Below are 19,594 nucleotides of genomic sequence, written 5' to 3'. Positions count from 1 at the left end.
CTTTTCAAAGAGAAGCTTTTATGTATTTTAATGATACTGTAATTTTAGAAAGGTACTCCTTCCTGAATGCAGGAGATAATTACATGAACTGTATGGAAATATCATTATCTTCTTGCCCCATAAATAATAATTTGGTGTTTAACTTTCTAATAGTTTTGCATTTAAACATGTCAGAAAAGCCTAATCATCATTTAAATCACTCTTTTCTAAACATACTGTAATAAATGTTTCGACTGAGGTAAGAATGAAAAATGGTTGTTGTTATAGCTCAGATTCCACGAACATTTTTATCGTATATTTCAAGTATACTCTGACATGCTTAGTAAAATAGTATATTTAATTTATTTATAAAGCAATTTTAATTAAGTATAAATTATTGGTTTATGTCAATAGCTTATGTTACAAATGATGAACCAAATCCAAAAGCTTCCTCATTCATTACAACTTAGGGCATTTGACTTTATCCTTGACTTTTTTCATTCCCTCTTAGCAACAGTTAGAAGCATATATCCCACAAGTTTAAAACATCCTGGAATGCCTAGTATGATTCCCCAGACACTAATGTACCTATCCGTTCTAGATAAAGCTACTGAGAATCACACTCTAGTTCATCACACACTTTTACAGATGGATCTACAGCCAAGTATCTTTCTTTTCTCTCTGGCTTTATTTTCGTTCTTATCAGCCATGTGCAAGGGCAGTAATTCTCAACATTGACTGCAATCTGAGTTCTAAGGATGGGAAGTGGGGCAACCAATACCACATCTCCCAGCCTGCACCACCAAGGAGATTCTGATTTAAAAGGTCTAGGGTAAGGCATCAGCATCATAATTCTAAAAATCTCCTAGGTAAATCAAATATGTAGACAAGATTGAGAACCACGAAACTTATGTCTCCCAAGACTTCATATTTCAGTTACTGTGAACTGAATCCAATTTAAGAAATAAAGCAGCACTCTTCTCACTTCTAATCAACGCATATGCATGCACCACAATTAGAGCAGAATTTGACAATTTTGTCATTCAAGGTACACTGCAAAAATTTGGGGGAATATATATACAATGATGTAAAGAAACAGGAAGTAGACATTTGTACACATACTTTTTAAATAAATTTATCAGTATCTAATGAAGTTTAAGTTTATGTATCCAAGAACCCAGAAAATTCCACTTTGACTTATTCCACCCTAGAGATATTCTCCCACCTGTGCACAAGGAATTTGTTCAAGAACATTCACTGCAACATTGTTTTTAATAGTATGTTAAGAAAATAATGAATAAATAACTTATGATATAGTCATTCAATGAAATAGCAAGCAGCAGTTAAAATGATAAAATATACCTTCAGATATCAAGATAGATAAATCTTGAAAAACATTGAGGAAAAAAATTTGCAGGATAACTGCAGTCAGTTGTCATAATTTAAAGTTAAAATTATGTGAATTGATACTGTAAATTATGTATACATGTACAACATATATATTAATATCATAAGTCTCTTGGGGATTATAGCTATTAAATTCTATTTAGTGATTATCTCAGGTGGGCAGGGGTTTCAAAGGGCTTCAGGGGTACCTGTAAAATGTTTTTTATTAAAAAGATCTGAAGCCTATATAACAAAATGTTAAGAGTTGGTAAATCTGGATAGCAACAACACAGGTATTATTTTCTATATTTTAAGTAACTTTGAAATATTTTATAATAAAATTTAGAAATCATTTTGCTAAGCTAGATCCCTTTATATTTTATGTTTTTGCTTGGCTTGTTACTTTAGAATTCATGGCTATTCCTCTCTGCAGGTATGCTTAGAAGAAAAACACAAGGTAGTGTAAGTTTTAAAGTTTCAAAAAAAAATAAATAAAGTTTCTATTTGTTTTAGACTTTATTATCAAGGTGATGAGATCATGGGAATAACATATTAAGGATAAGATTCATAATATAGTGAATAGTAGTAAAATTGTTACCTATTTTCAGATTCTGAAAAATTAAATGCATAATATTCTTAACAAGATGGATATTAATATCAAATGCAAACTCATGTATTTTCACTAAAATTCTAAGTATGTCAATATGTATGAAAATAGTTTGCATTACTGAAATGTCTTCCAAAGGGTTTATTAATTACCATCTTTTCTGAATCTATAAGCATAAATACTTGTTTTAATTTTTCACATGCATATTTTGGTCTTATTTTTCACTAACATATTTACAAAAAGTTATTGAATGCCAACTTTTACCGGGAACTGTGCTTGTCTCTCAAATGTACTTAGTTGTGTTGACATAGCATTATATATCAGGGTGCCACTAAAATGCATACATATTTTAAGAGATGTTATCTATGTATTATTTCTTGAAGTTGAATTGAATTATGGTAGCGATGTGTAGTATGATGTTTGCTGAAAAGACTGTAATTGCAGAAGTCAAACATGACTTGTGTTCATCTTTTGTTATTGGTATATATTGAGTATTACAATTTTAATAAGTTTTTTCCTTTCTTAAAATCTTTATACATTTTTTTGGCACCCTCTGTATATGATTCATGCATGAAAAGCACTTTGTAAAGTAAGAACACTAAAATAAAAACCGCTAACATTTATTAAATGCTTACTTTTTCCCAGGCAGAGTTCTACATGCTTTTAATGTGCCAACTCATTTAATCCTAACAGCAATTCTATTAGACAGGTATCATTTTACATTCTATTTTATAGATTTTTAAAAAAAACCACCACCACCAACAAAAACTGTAGCACAGAGGAATTAAGGCATGTTGGCAAGATTGCATAGCTGTTAACTGATAGGACCACAATTCAAACAGGAAAACTGGTTGTTTGCTTTTAAATGTATACTATTTGAACTCAATTGATTAGGCTTATCATAAAATGTGAATAATCCATCACTTTTCTTAATTGAAGGCTTCATTAGCTGGTGTCTAGTTTGTCTTCTTAACCCTATCGATCTTTAGTTCTTAAGTGCTTTACCTCAATATAACTATATAAATATTTCCTATTTAAATATACTTATTTCTATATATAGATTACATACAATATTTGAGCATATACACAAATATCATTCAAAAATTAGATCAATTTTAGTGTTGCTTAGGAAAATTCTGAATGGTATATCCTAAGAGAGTGTTGTGGAATTAGGGATAATTATTGTGTTTATTTTTGCCCACATACTCTCATAAATAACTGAAATTGTTTGGGAGCATTTTAGATGTCCATTTTAACAGAGCATCTTAATCTTATTAATGCATTTGATTCTGCATTGCTCTCTAGACTCAGGGTATCCATTGCCTTTAGGATTAATGGAGGTAAATACATACTATTCCTGAGCCTGCCTCCACCATCTCTAGTTGACCTGTGCAAATGCCAATGAAATTCTTTGCAGACTCAAATTTCCTGAGAGGCAGAGGTGGCCACACAAAGCCATTCCTTCAGTAACACTTGTTTGTTTATAATTATTATGTACTGACCATCTTGAGTATGATCCCAATGCGCTGTGTTGTCACTTTACACAATTGACAACTCCACAATTTTCACAGCCATATCAAAATCTGTGGATTTACAAGTTGAAGGTGGCCAGGTAAGCCGGGGTCGGGGGTGGGGTGGGGTGAGGGGGGGGTTGAATGTGAGCATAAATTCAGTTTGAGAAAAAAGTGGAGCTCATTTTCTTTTTCCTTCCTTGTCTGGTAAACACACTAGTTTCCCTCATGGGACAATTATTAGGCTGGTGCAAACGTAATTGTGGTTTTTGCAAGTATTTTTAACCTTTTAAACCACAATTACTTTTGCAACAACCTGATAGAATACAGTTATTGTATTATTAGGTTGGTGCAAAGGTAATTGCGGTTTAAAAGGTTAAAAATACTTGCAAAAACCTCACCTAGGCTTCCACCAACCTAAAGTACAATTAGGCCATATCTAACAATCAGAGTTTTCTAATAAGGGAAAATAAAGAGTCAATTAATCAAGATGGGATATGGTGCTTATAAAACAAATATTTAAACCTCCATTCCTGTGAAGTTTTGACTAATTTCTTTTTTCTTTAATTTTTGGTTATTGGCCCATAATGTCATTATAAGCAGATATACTTTTAAGGCAGACAGAAAAAAGTGCTTGAAAACAATTTTTGTACCTTAAACCAGCTGTAAAACAGATCTCCATGTTTCTCTTTTTAATTTCAAAAGAAATACTGAGAAAGAAGAATGGAATAAATTGAAGGTCTTCATTTCTCTTATTTTATTTGGTTTTCCTTTATTGGAAATAGATATGCATTCCTTTAATAAAAAAAATATGTGGAAAATATATATATATATATAATTTATTTTCCAAAAGTACTCCTCTGAGGATGTGTCCTTTAATTCAGAAAGAAACACAAAGCACATCTTATTGTGTAAGCTCTGTTTTTCTGTGCAGTAATGTGTTTATGGACTGTCACTTCATTGTCCTCTGGGCTCCCTGAGGTCAAAGACAATGGCTGTATTGTCAGCTCTCACCCCAACACCTATCACAGTGGCTAGAGCAGCATGTGCTAAGTAAGTGTTTATTGGATGGATCCTTAAAACACACCTCTCCTTTTTTCTCCTTTAAAATTAATTGCAATTAAATAATTTTTGGCTTTCAAATTGTTAATGCACACAACACCTGTGCTTTATATAGATCATGTAGGAAATTGTTTATGCTAACAAGGGTGTTTGGAGAAACTTCAACCAGGAATTGGGCTAATAGGTATTATGATAACTAAAATCAGATTCAATCAAATAAAAATCTCATTAATGGGAAAAGAATGTAGTTTGCTCCACAGTGTAAAAAGAGAAAACCGAATGAGATCCTTCAGATATCCCTATTTCTATTTCTCAATTATGCAGGAACAGGAACTGAGTTCATGGACTCTTCCGGGTCTTTCTTTGTCTTTCTTTCACCTAATCCTGGCTGATGTTTGGGCTTTCCTCTGAGTATCTTTTTTTTTTTTTTTTAATTAAATTTATTGGGGTGACAATTGTTAGTAAATTTACATAGATTTCAGGTGTACAATTCTGTATTACATTGTCTATAAATCCCATTGTGTGTTCACCACCCAGAGTCAGTTCTCCTTCCATCACCATATATTTGATCCCCTTTACCCTCATCACCCACCCCCCACCCCCCTATGAGTATCTTGATCAGAGGGTGGGAAGAGGAAATGAAAGAAGACAAGAACACTGGACCAGTGAAATGCTTATTCTTTAGCAGGACATACATATTTTTTAATTTTAAGAACGACAAATGTGTTACATTTTATTATTGAGTAAAAGAAAGTTGGTTTTCAATATAGTGTTGCTAAATAATTTGGTATAATTCAGAGCCCAAGCATTCTGTATCTCTTTTTTGAAGAGATAACTGACTATTGGCTACATGAAGCTTATTATATATATTACTAACAATAATAGCAACTGTCTTTATTGAGAGCTTATTGTATGCCAGACATTATGCTTATCACTTTTGGTGCATTACCTCATGTGTTTCCCAAGAAGCCTGGGGTGCGGGGGGGGGGTGGCTATTATAAATCCTATTTAGCAGAAGAGGACATAGAGAAACCTCACAACTTCTGCTTGGCAGGGCTGATATTGAAACCCAAGTTCTTAAGGACTTCACTCATTGGCCTTATCAGTCTAATTTACAACATCAGTATCTTGTCATTATAATTCCTTCTCACACTGGCAGTTCTCAAAGAGATGATAAAAGTGACTTCTGGATGAAAGATACGATGAGAAAGTGAATTCTAGATCTTCTAAATTGTAATCCAACACAACCTGAACGATTTCAACCATTATTTACACTTGCAAAACATGTTCTCTTCTAAGTTAAAGACAGAAAACAACTGTCATTCTGACAATTTCCACCATTTCTCTAGATAAAAGATAAGAAGCTTCTGAATAAAGTGGTTGATAATGTCTGTTCTAAAATGACACCATGTCTTTGAAGCAACTAATTTCACATGTTCGTCTGAGAGATCTGGATGGCATCCTGGGATGAGAGAGCCAGTCATAACAAGCAACCTCTAACAGTATCATATTTTATTCTTTGCCATAATTATGTCGTTGCAAGGAAACAAAGTTTCTGGGCATTATAAAGTTTCTGGTGACTAATCCTATTCTTTAAAATATTTAAATATTTATGCCTTTAAAAGTCAGAGAAAGGCTCGTTTGGGTACTTCTCGTCAGGCTTAGTAAAAACATCAAATTTTAATGTCACCGACAAAAACAAATCCTGAACCATTAATAGTCTGGACGAGATTAAAATTCCCATCACTTTATTGATATAGATGGTACAAGATTGTCCTCCCCAAGTAAACAAACCATTTAGGTTATAATGCAATGAGGTGTACAAAAGAATGCCTTTAGCTATATACTGAGAGATAGCCTTAGCTGGCAATGTAATGATGCAACATGTTATGAGCTCTATCAAACAGAAAATAGTTTCCTATTATTGGCCAACAAAGTATGCTTTCATGTTGTTGTTAGTGCACTGGAGCAGGCCAATTATGGCATTCTATATAACATAGCAATATTTTTGTGGCGCAGAATGTTTAAAGGCATTTCAATATCAAGGTCTAAGTGAGGGATAAATACCCGTCACCTATTTTCTTTAAGGCATCCAGATCAGTTAATTTCTTTTGAAAAATGACTCTAGATTTTTTTATTTGTAACAGAAGACTAAGGAAATCTTAAGGCATGATTATCACATGAGAAGCTAAGTGAATTTTAGTGTACACATTATGAATGAAAATGAGTTATATCTAACTTCAGAGTGATATTTCCTTATTTAATAATACTCTTCTATGTTTTTATTTCTTTTCTTTCCTTTCTTTTTATTAGTTTCAGATGTACAAAGCAATGTAATAGTTAGACATTTAAACCCTTCCTAAAGTGATAACCCACTCTCCAAGCTACTACCCCTCTAACATCTTATATAGCTGTTACAATACCATCAACGATCTTCTCTATGTTACACTCCACATCCCGTGACTATATATACCTATATATTTAGTTACAGTTTAGTACCTCTTCTATGTTTTTAATATTTTCTACTTTTCTATGTTCTATTGCACACGTCTTCTAAACTTATTTAGTAACATTGTGGTTGGAACAATTTGTTGTTAGCCTAATTCAATAGACGCAACATGTAGAAAACTGAAAACTACAGCCCAAGTTGAACTGCAGGTGAATGTAGACAAAGAAGTATAAAGGCATATATGAAACTCTAGACGTTACAGCATAGCTTGACATTGAAAGAGCACCAACTCTACCTTGCATTCTGGACAACCATGACTTGACTGCATTGATTCCGAGAGAGAGAGTGAAGAATACAACAGGAAAGGAGGAAAGACAGGAAGGAAAAAGTTAGGAATAGAAATAAGACAATATGAGAATAATAACTAGAGGGGATATACCATATCATACAAATGATATAAGGGAGACAATCTTAGAACTAAAATGAAAATAATACCTCAAAAGTGTAATAAAACTCAAAGTTTGGCCACTGTAGTAATTAGGAGATATTTAATAAAAGGGCTAGGAACTGGAGTAGCATGTTAGCCACCTTTGGGCCAGATCCCACCGAGCAGGAACATTTTGTTTGAAAAGTTGCATTAGGATGGCTTTAGGTGGGACACTTACTCTTCATTCTTACCTTTCCCTTTTACTCCTTTCCCAGAATGGACTGACATATTCATGCTACCTGCCTGCTCTTGCTGGTTATTCAAGTTTGCAACAGTCTAATTGAAACATAATACTGTAATAAATAAAATATAGGCACTCTCATATAGTTCAAAAGGTGATACTACAGGACATTATTAGAGGAGATAGAAAATAAAAGACAGTGCTGTACTTTCACTCATTAGTAAATGTTAATTAGAGATACAACCTTGGCGGTGATTTCCTCTTATCCTATTATATAGTGATTAAATAATACTGAAGGTCTAATGACCCAAATCAAAGACAGAATGTAGTTATCAGTTTGTCATTATATCCATGTTTAAAACACACAGCCAAATTACAGTTATAATTACTACATAAAGATATAAGTTAATTAACATAAAATAAAAACTCCCTTTTTCTGCACTATATGGCTGGTTAGTGATCACTATAAAGTAAATCAATGGATTCACACTAGAACAATACCAGCAATTCTAGGTTTCTAAATAAAATTATTGGGTAGGATAAAATTAAAGGCTGTATACTGAATTTGACATAGCACCTGGCATTTTTCAAATTATTTTCTGAGCATTATCTAATTTTATTCCCTTGACAAACTGAAAATTATGGCTCTTAACCTACATTGGTTCTCTCAATATCAATAAGCAAACTAAATCTCAAAGAATTGGTGATTTCCCCGTGGTGGTATAATTAGTAAATAGCAGATTCTGATGCAATGGGTAACTCTAATTTGGATTCTGTTCAAACAAACTACAGGCATAAAACACAATTTTGTATAATTTCAATGCTTTCAAATTTGTTGAGGTTTGTTTTATGGCCCAGAGCATAGTTTATCGTGGTGAATGTTACATGTGCACTTGAAAAGAATACGTATTCTGCTATTGATGGGTAGAATGTTGTATAAATATCAATTAGGTCATCAGGTGAAGTAGGAAAATATTATGAGGCAGCTGGGGAAATTAAAGCATTATTTACGAATTTAAAAATTATTATGGGTATGTGGTATTATAATTATTTTTGAAATGAGCAATATATACTAAAATATTTTCAGAAAAATGTTACAATAATTGAGACCTACATTAAAATAATCTATATGGAGGGAGCATATAAAGGAAAAATAAAACATGATTGGCTAGGAAGTGATAATTGTTAGCTGAGTAATGGGTACATGGTGGGTCATAATACTATTCTTTCTACTTATGTACAATTGGAAATTTCCAAGTAAAAAGTACTATTTAAATGTGACTCCTCAAATTAAATGAAAAATTAACACCAATAAAACCAGGATCTTCAAGTTACCAGTCCAAAAATTTAAAATTATACCTCCAATTATTTATGGTTCCATTATGCTAATTTGGCTAATACAAATTGTTCAGATAAGATATAATGATCTGTTGGGTTCAAATCACTGTTAAAACTAACTTGAGTACTGATGTATGTATTAGCACGTAACAATTTGCATCTATTATGTGAAAATTAAATATCTCCAAAGAGCACTAGAGATAATTTTCATTTACTTATCAAAGTCAGCATTTTAATTATTACTCTTTTAATTTTATAGTTTTAAAGCATTGATTTGAAATACGCTTATAAAGAAGGACAAATCAACAAGTCACTTAATGAACATTTAGTATATTGGATAATATACATGCCCTATAAAAAGTAAAATAGAAACTTATGAGCCTTTAAACATTGGTTTTGCAAATAAATTTGGGAATGGAAGCTAATTCTTTAACTGCCACCAAAATAATTTCTTAAATGGTTTCACAGGCAATCTGGTCATAGCAAGAGTGGTTTTCAGAATTGAAATACTGATGTGCTCTCATATAGACAAGTTTTATTATAATCAATGGCTCTCTTACAACCTTTTAAGGCTTAATTACAAATTTTAATTCCACCTTTTCTAATAGCTGGAAATAAATAAATATTAAACGTGGGTAAACTAGAGAAAGTATACTAAACTCTGAAATGAGAGACTAGAAGACACTATCGCTATTTTTTATTAACAAATCAGGAGATGCAGCGCTTAGAAGACATTGTTTCTTTACTTACCCCCGCCCAGGAAGAAGATACACTTTAACAAAGGGGTCAGAATAACCATTGTTGTCTCGAGGGACTAGGTTTCTTGCTTGGAGAATATGTATTATGAGATTTCCAAGATCATAGTTGATTTGAAGCTTAAAGGGGAGAGCAACAGATTTGGTCAATATTATTTTCTGTTTCTTTTAAAAACACATACAGTACATTACCATTCAATATTTTACCAATACGTGTGTGTGTGTGTGTTTGTGTGTGTGTGTGTGTGTGTAGCTTTAGTTCTCATAAGAAGCATCAAACCTCATCTCCGTTTTATTTGAAACTGCACAGACCAGTTAACGTCTAATTTAATTGGGAGCTCCTAGGCACATGTTAATTATTAGTAAAAGTGCTATTCATTCTTCCCTTGGTGAAAGTCCTGGCCTGTCTAAATTTCATTTAGAAGGAAAATCATATAGTGAATGCCAGTTGCATTTTTAAACTAAATATCTACTCTTAGGAAAATTGTAAATGTTGTTTAACATTCATGAAAACAATGATCAGGATTTTAAAAATAAATTAACTAGTTGATAAATTTATTTTAAAATGTCTTTTGCATTTCACCAAATAATTAGTAGTGGGTGAAATCATTATTTAAAGATAAATCTATCAGTAATAAAATGCAAGAATATTTAAGAATGTGTAAAATTTATCTCTTCCTATATTACATTATCTGATGTTAAGCCTATAGCTTTTCTTTCTGTTCTGCCTGCTTTTTTTCTAACACAGTGAAAGTTTAACATAATGAAACCTTGTTTTCTAATTTTAGAAGCTGAGGAGGAAAGAAGGGGCATTGCTTCATGATGCTTAATGGCTGCTGCAAAATTGTCACTGAATAGTAAAAGATTCATATTTTTAATAAATACTTGCGGAGGCTGCATAATTCAAAATAATTTAATTTTTCTTCTTCAAAACTGTCTTTTGCATTAGAATACAACTTAACTTCTATTTGATGCTCATTTTGTTTATCAAATAACAAGAAGGAAGGAATCTGTATTTCAAAGGGGAAATCCATAAATAAAAATACTAACATATTTTTATAATCATACAAAACAGGTATGCTATGGTTATGTTGAAAATGGACTAATTTAGATGAGTCAAACTTTATTTAAAATTTCATAATTCTTAATTTTAGCATAATTAAAATAATTCTTAATTAAAATAATTCTTCATTTTTGCATAATTTTGATCTGGTTATGCTTTGTGGCAGAAAAGAAATCTTCAATGGCCTTTCTCAACATAGAAAAGCCCAGAGTCTGATCACCATAAAACATAAAACAAAGTGCCGTGAAGAGAAGAAATGGGAAGTTTAGAACTGCAGAAGCTGTGTGCTATAATGGGATATTGAAACACACAATTATTCTGAAATTAATTTCACTGAGATTTAGAATAGCTTACAAATTTTAAAGGATAAATCCTCCCCCATTTTCTCCTTCCTCTGCCAGCCTTTAAGTCCACTTTTAATTGACAAGGCACCAAAATCATTTCTTATTGAGATGAAAACTTTCAGGCTTCCCTAAGGTAGTGCTTTTCAAAATATACTCTGTAGGACCTTGGAGAACACAAGAGTGGCTCAGAGGTGACTTCCAAGGAAGAATGAGATATATCCCCAGTAATTCTCAACCAGAGCTACTCCAGTGTTGGCAGCTGCATTGTTTGGGTGTCTACATAAGGATTTATTTGGAATAAGGATTTGTTAAAAGAAAAAAAAAAAGGAAATAGCTGTCATAAGAAAATACCCCCGCCCAAAAGATAAGACACCCGAAGAATTAAGAAGGAATATTGTTAGTGTAAATTTCTGCTACACAATTAAATATTACTACTCAAGAGAAAAGAAAATAAGAATAAGAACAACAAACCAAAAAGAAACACAGAAAATATTGGTCCATGGGCAAGAAATGTAAACAAAACATGAGAGTGAGAGAGATAAATTATGAATCAGAAAAGCTAGCATTTTCTTTGCTGCTTGTGAAATGAAAAAAGAACAGGGTCTGGTTTCTAGAAGTGGGAGATAGCAGTGAGTCAGCAAGAGTACCTAGCTAATCAGGCTCCATACTGCTGGGTCCTTCTTAGTAAGGTGCCTACCTTCTGCACTTTTTCTTTATTTTTCACTCTCACATTCCACTTTTGGTTTAATTAGTGTGCACCTAAATAATCACGCAATAGGTTTTTTTGTGTGTCCTCTCCATTATAAAATTTCTTGCAGGCCACTGCTGTATGACGTTTTGTTACATATTTCGTTCAATTAGTCTCTTCCTTACTCTAAAATATTTACTGATCACCCTATTATGTAGTGGCTAACTCCTCCTTGTCTTATATTCAATGTTCTTTTAAATTTAGTTTAAACTTATCTCTACAGGAATATTTCACTGCAACAAAGCTGATCTCTTCATTTCATTACTCTCTGGCAGCAGAACATTCCTTTGTACCATTTCTTTATCCAGGAACACATATCCCTTTCTGTATGCTTATCCTCAAATTAGTTCAAATCTCTGCTATCCTTTTTGAAGTCTCTCACGAAAATTTTCTCTAGAATTTTCTCTAGAATGCGTTGGAGATGCAGCTAAGACTCGCTGTTCTCATTCTCTTGTCTGAACCTTATTGTCTTGAAATAATTATTATTTATATTGTGTTAATTCTTTCTATGCGACATTTCTTATCTACCCTAAATTACTTTTTGGTATCATCAAAAGCACCGTTTTTCTAATATTTTTTTACTATAACCCACAGTAACAAATACATGTTACAATATAACACACAAACACAGAAACACTGGTACATAGGGCTAAACAAGAGGGTACTACAAAATCCCCTAAACTGATTTTATAAATTACAAACTGGTTGTGACCTCCAGTATGAAAAACACAGCTCTATAAAAATTGTTCAGCAATTCTTTAACAGCTGTTTATCACAGGAAGAAATGAGGATAGCATAAGATTCATAAAACTGTTCAAGAGGAACCTTCAGATTTCCAGGAGAATCTGTCATGTTTGAAACACATTTAACAAATATAAAGTAACTGAGGCATAAAACATATTGATACTAATAAGCTATCAGTCAGATTTCAAAGTATAGAATTCCATGAATATAATTATATTTCACAAAACATAGGTTTGTATTAAAGTACTATTTTATGAAACTGAAATTTTCCTTGACAGGTCTGTGTATGTTATAAAAAAGGAAAGGTTTTAACAGTGTTTACAAATTCAGTAAATCAAGCAGGGAAAACAAAAAAACAAACAAACAAACAAAACCCAAAAATGGTATAATGATGATATTAAAAAAAACCACAAATATCTTTCATACCTGAATTTCCCCTGTAATTGGATGAGAGACCACCTTTGTTGCATCAGTAGGCTGTAATATTGAAAACATGCATTATATTAATGGATAGACCCTTTATTGAATTTACCATTTCAACTTCTTTCTGAAATTAATTTCTAATTGGTCAGAGCACACTGTCCGGAAAATATATTTCATCCATTTGGCTGCTTCAGATTATTCTGCCTGCTTGTACCTTTCAATACGTATTTAATTTAACAGATACATAAATCTACCTTTCATTGTGTTAAGACTGTTTTGAAGCTATTATTTCCTACTGGCAGTAATGTACTTTCAATTACTGAAGAAAATAAACACTTTTGATTTAAAAGTACTTAAATTTAAGTATTTACAGGATTGAAAGATCTATAGTGGAATGAAAAATATAATTATTTTTATACAACTACTGCTTGGGAGACAGAAGTTATCAGAAGTTATGAAAGTTCATCTTTGTACCTACGTAATTTCTTTTTGGGTGCTCAGCCCCTCCCTGCTCTCTTCTAGAGTGAATTACTCAGGACATCACTTCCTAATATTTCACTCTTAATTACAATTCCATGCTATTCTATATAAGTTCTTATTGCCTTAATAATTTCCTTATGGTAGTACAGCCTTAAAAACAGTTAGGAATGTGATTTGGTAGACTGATTCATACTGCTAAAGAAATTACTGATTGCTGACTTATTATATTTCAATGGAATATTTGTCCAAAAGTAGAGATGATGTCCCTGACCCCAGATCTATAACAGACAATGTGGAATCAATATAGGGAGATATTTACTCAAATGGAGGTCAGCTTGCTGCACTACAAATGTACATATATTGATCTTTTTTGTTTTAATAATTAACCAGAAAAGGAAAGATCCATGATACTTAGGTGGATATACTTGTTCTGCTACCTTTTCCTTTAGATTTTTATCCTAGAAATGAGAGTGATCAAAAGAAGACAGCTATATTCCAGGTCTTATTCTGTCAAATAACTAAGACAAAAAATAATGCAATCATTGGCAACGTTGTGTGGTGGGAGTTAAATTTTCTAAGCTATATATCCTTTACTCATTCAGCTCATTTATAAGAATGGCCATTTATTAACAGTGAAGCTATTCTCTGGCTGCAGAGGATAAACTGTTATTGAAAAATTAGATTTACTGAATAATTTTAATACTTACATTTCAAGGAAAGCAAACTGAGTCTAGAAAAAGGACTATACAAGTTCCTGAATCTATTTATATCTCAATTAAAGATGGGGATTTTTCTAAATCTACAGATACCCTCTTATCTCAATGAGGAAAGTTGAGGAACGACTGAGGTTAAAAAGTAAAAAATAAGACAAAAAAAATAAAGAATGATTATTTGTAATTTATGTTGTTTTGATTTTTTTTAACAGTTGTTGCTTATTTGACATATGATGACACAAACGTAACTAGATTTAATGCAGAGAATAAACTCATGGACCATTTTTATTTGTCTCAGGGTGTGGTAGGGAACTCAAAAAGACATAAAGGGATATTTTAAACTACGAAAGGAAAAACAGCAGTATCTGTTGGACACCAGGCAAAGTACAGGCAGTTACATTTCAAGATTAGAGTCGACACTTTTTTTTCAGTGATGTCATATCTTTGTGAGGTGGGTTTTTGATGATTGTGGTGACAAAAAATGCACTGCAAGAAAAATTAGTGAGATCGGTGTGGAACAGGAAAATGAGAGTGTTAGTGTCCAATCTGATTCCACAGTTTGAATACTTCTAATATTCAAAGTATTCTAATACCTAGTAGGTGCACATATCCCACTAATATGTCATTTTTTAGTTATTAACAGTGAAACAGATACATTATTTTTATTTCATTTTACGTGTATTATATTTTCTAATGATTACTAAGAAGTTAGGGCATAAATACTGATGAAATTGATTGGACCTAATTACTTAATAAATTAAACTAGATATTTTTGGGCACATAGGCACCATGAAAATCAAACAAAAAAAGGAACATTAAGGGTGCTATGACCAGCAAAGTTTGGGTAACCAAAAACTTATTTCAAAAGAACACTTAAAATTAATAAGCACTTTATACTCTGACTTGGAAGAAATTGTTCAAACTTGAAAGGTAAAATAAAAAATTTCTGGTTAGAATTTCAGAGACAAAACAGCTTAACGCAGCAAAATAAATATTTTGAAGACAAAAATTTATATTAAATTATCTAAGCAAAATAATAATTTAGAATAATCTTATATACTTGACATAATTTTAAAATGTATTTACTAATTTAGATTCATATTTTACCTACATTTATTCAGAAGCAATCATTTAAATTGATATATTATTAATAGATTAATAATTACTTATGAATAGTCATTTAAAATGCTTAATAGATGTAGTCGCACAACAGCCTAGCCAAATGTCCCTCCATGTCTTTCCTTAAGGAAAGAAGAGTCTGTGAGATTGTGCCTTTCTGGGACTCTGTTCCATCCTTGTGTTTATACCTTATGTCTCTCTGTCTGATCCCCAAAAGATGGTTTGCAGCCAAAGACGGGTAAGATATCTCACGGGAGATACAACCTAAGCTAGGTGGAGCCGAGTGGGGACCCCCAATGAGCTGCCTTAGAAAAACAAGGGAAGGGGCCTTGCCTCCCCTTCCCCCTGCCTGGGAAAGTCTGTTGCCAGCCCTGGCTTTTCCCTTGCAGCTGTTTCTGAGAGAAGTCATGAGGACAACAAAGATCGGTTCTCTCACTTATCTCAACAGAGCTGTTACAATATGAGAGACTTGACCCTGAGAAGGTACAGATCTTAGGTAAGACATCATGGGAACTTGTGCTTCAGCTGTTTGAAGGTTAAAATAATTGGCTTGGGATGTTTCTATAACGTGATAAGTGAGTCTCACAAACCGTGCCAAAAACACTGCTACTCCCTTGTATACTTATCAAAGCCTCCAGTTGGCTTTATTCGGGGCTCCAGTCCTCTGAGACTAAGAGACCCCTGGCCTTCTGAGAGATTTAACAGCTTTAAGTCTCTGTTTGTTTCTTTCTTAAAAACTTAACCCAAACCGCCCCTTCTCGCCTCCTCACTGCCCTTGTTGAGCGGGACGCGACGAATAGACGGTGTTCTAAATATCTAAATGTATTATTATGCTAAATGTAATTTTTAAAATACATTGCATTACATTAATATTTAGTCTCATACCTAATGAAAACACAATAAAGTTAAACCTATAGTTATCTAAATTACCTAAAGAACATATGGTATTTGGACACAGTATATCACCTGACTTAGGGATATGTAAGCTTCAGACCATCACTCAGTGTTTCTATAATCTCTCAACATAAATTTTTTTAACATTGTAGAATTTAGATAATTACAGTTTTGCTTTTTATACATACTACATGTTGATGGGTCAAAAAATATCATTGAACTTATTTATTCATCAGCAAAAATGTTTTGAGAAACTCTGTACCAGCTAAATGTTGAAGATAAACACCCAAGAAAGATTAATAGGTAATAGTTCCTTTCTTCAAGTGTTACATATAGTAACTATACAATTCAATTAAGAATGTACATATAATATACATACATATCACAAAAATAATCAGATTTGATTACTGCCATTACTACTAATAAGAGTTAAGTAATCTCTATACCATCATTGTCCATAGAATATAATGTGAGACACATAGATTTCCAATAGTCTAGTAGTCATATTAAAAATGCATAAATAAGCTGGTAAAATTAATTTGCAATAACATATTTTATTTAACCCCATTTATTAAAAATATCATTTCACCATGAAATCAATATAAAATTTTAATGAGATAGTTTACATACTTTTTTTCATACTAAGTCATCAAAATTTGGCATGTAATTCACACATACCACATATCTCAATGAGGACTAGCCATATTTCAAGTGCTCAATTGTCACATGTGGCTAACAGCTACCATTACGGACAGTTATAACTCTATAACTTTTTATTTTAGCAAAAATACTGTAAAAACTACATAGGCCACTTTCTTGGCATAGACAATAAGTACACTTATCACAAAATCTGTCAATGTAATTTCCTTGATGTTTGTCCTCCAATACCTGTTTTCACCTTCTAATTATTGCCTCCAAAGTTAACTTACTACAAAAAAAGTCACATTTTGTACCCTCATATTATTACTGACGTTTTAATTCACAGTATTTATTTTGTTACTATTCTGTGCAAGCCGCTGTACTATGTGCTTAGGGTGCTATAGAGAAAATGAAAAATGGCTATTGGTTCTTAGGAACTTACAGCCCAATTGGAGGGATAAAATAAGCAAACAAGTAACTACAATCAAGATACAAATTGTCTTAAGAGATGTATAAAACATGTGAACATTGGAGGGAGAGAAGAAGGAAAAAGAATAACTTCTGACTTTAGGGAAACATTAGAATATGGAAAGACTTCATAGAAGAAGCCTTCCTATTATTCTTATTTCAGTTTTGCTTAAAGCTTGTCACTGGCTCTTCTTTTCCTGTAGACTGTGGTGTAAAGCAAGACATGGCATAACATGTCCTCCAATTCATAACCATCTATTTATTCCTTTATTTCCTTAACTGTATATCTTTTGTACACCTATGTTTTAGGCACACAATTTTCTGTTTATGAGAACTTTTTCATGTTATATTCATTACTTGGAATGTTGGCCCTTTTTTCCCTTTGCCAAATTGGTTCATTAGCTAAACACCAGCTTTCCTAACCCCATTCTCCTAAGTGCCTTTTCTATACTTCTTCATGACTTCCTACATTAAACTTTCATTGAATTTGTTCACATATCATTCTTCATCTGTAATTAGATCAGCACTTCTGAAACTTCAAGGGGATTCACACACACTTGGAGAACTTAGTAAAACCCAAGTTGCTTGGTTCCATCCCTGGAGTTTCTGATTCAGAAGGCCCAGGGTGTGATCAAGTACTAGCATTTTTAGGAAGTTCCTAGATGATGCTGATGCTGGTGTACTGGGAGCATACTTCAAGAACCATTGGTTTACACAGTATGCAGGGAAGGAATTTTCTCCATCTTTGTACTGTGTATCTTGTGTACCATGTACGACCCCTAACACTGAGGTGGTATCCAAAAATGTCTGTGGAAAGCAAGAATGAGTTGGAAACCCTAATAAATAGAGTACTTATTAGCAAGGCTATTGTAAAGCTATGACAACATCATGCTTACTATTAAAGTCTCCCAAGGAGAACCACTGACAAGGCCCTTTACAGAATGAGCAAGACAGGGTCCTAGGCAGAGATGGGGCCAATGTTACAGGTAGCCGGGATACCTTTTCAATAGGACAGTGATCCAATCAGATCACTGTGTCACAGATCAGATAGTTTGAGATTAGTTTAAGAAGAAGGAAGAGAGACTGGTGAGTGGAATTAGCAATAGTAAGTGCAGTCATGTGGGTAAAAAAAAATAATGCTTTGCTAAAGGAAATTGGTAAGTTCAGAGAAGACAGAAAATTGCTAGAGAGTAATCAGAAAATTAGAATTCAGAGGATTAGAATTCAGTGACTGATTAGACAATGTGAATAAAGAGAAAAAAGAGGCAATAGTAATGCTACATTTTTCTTAATTTTTTGAGAGGACAGTGATGTCAACTGGTGAAATAAAAAACATCAGGATGACAGACTTGTAGAACTATAATGTGCTTGCTTTGGAAACTTTGGTAGCAGATTTTGTCACGTGTTGAGGTCTATTATGTGGTGATATCGAGAAATAAATTATCTTCTATGTGGAAATATTGAGAAAAGAAATATCAGTTTGTAACTCAGGAAACAGGGAGCCCCCATGAAATAATTCTTCAAAATTAATACATAATTGCATGTTATAAAATATAGTTGTGTTACAATTTATTTGGAAATTGAATCTAAGTATCCTTGAATTGTTCTTCATGAAGCCTTGCTATATTTAGTTTTGAATAAGTCATTTTATGACACAGTGATTAAAATCATCCCACCTTTGTTGTTGGCTTCTGAATAAAAGAGATTTTTGGTGATCTGCTGTGTTTTTTTTTTTATGCTTAGTAAAACAAATTGTGTTCTGAGGTCCAGTCAATTTATCCAAGAATAGCCTGTCTCTCCGATATATCTCACCACATAAAGAAAAGTCTTTTCACATATTTAAATAAAATAATGTTTTCCTAATGTATTTATTATATAGAAAGTTTCTCTATTAACAATAAAATCTATGAGGAAACAGTTGCAAACTGTCTACATTTTCATCTGCTTTTATAAAGTGAAAGAATTATTTCTATGTTTTCTTTTACTCCTCCAGTAACTTTGAAATAATAGTATTAGAAGCATTCATTTCAAATAAAAATTTGCATCAAGAGAACATTTATTAGTAGGGAATTAGGGTTAAAAATTCAAAATAGCAATACTGGTTTTCCCTGTTTATTATACTTAATTCTCTTTATCTCTGAGTCCTTTTTACCTTTAAGATACAAAATCTAACGTAATATATATCTTGTTTCCAAAAAGATGAA

General features: G+C 32.6%; 1 protein-coding gene across 4 annotated transcripts in view; it reads right to left on the bottom strand.

The window, feature by feature from the left end:
- The window catches only part of PCLO (piccolo presynaptic cytomatrix protein), a 382,570-nt gene that overhangs the window by 65,704 nt on the left and 297,272 nt on the right, over nt 1-19,594 (bottom strand). For 3 of the 4 annotated variants that reach the window (XM_081079464.1, XM_081079465.1, XM_081079466.1), the window contains exons 14-16: nt 13,081-13,131; nt 9,751-9,875; nt 7,290-7,316 (exon numbers count right to left, since the gene is read on the bottom strand). In XM_081079464.1, coding sequence (XP_080935590.1) covers nt 7,290-7,316; nt 9,751-9,875; nt 13,081-13,131 — 203 coding nt within the window. Of the gene's footprint in view, nt 1-7,289; nt 7,317-9,750; nt 9,876-13,080; nt 13,132-19,594 lie in introns of those variants that run through there. The other variant, XR_013995323.1, reaches the window with a different exon arrangement.

Source organism: Rhinolophus hipposideros, assembly GCF_964194185.1.
Source record: "Rhinolophus hipposideros genome assembly, chromosome: 18".
Taxonomy (NCBI): domain Eukaryota; kingdom Metazoa; phylum Chordata; class Mammalia; order Chiroptera; family Rhinolophidae; genus Rhinolophus; species Rhinolophus hipposideros.
This window is presented reverse-complemented; position numbering and strand designations above follow the sequence as displayed.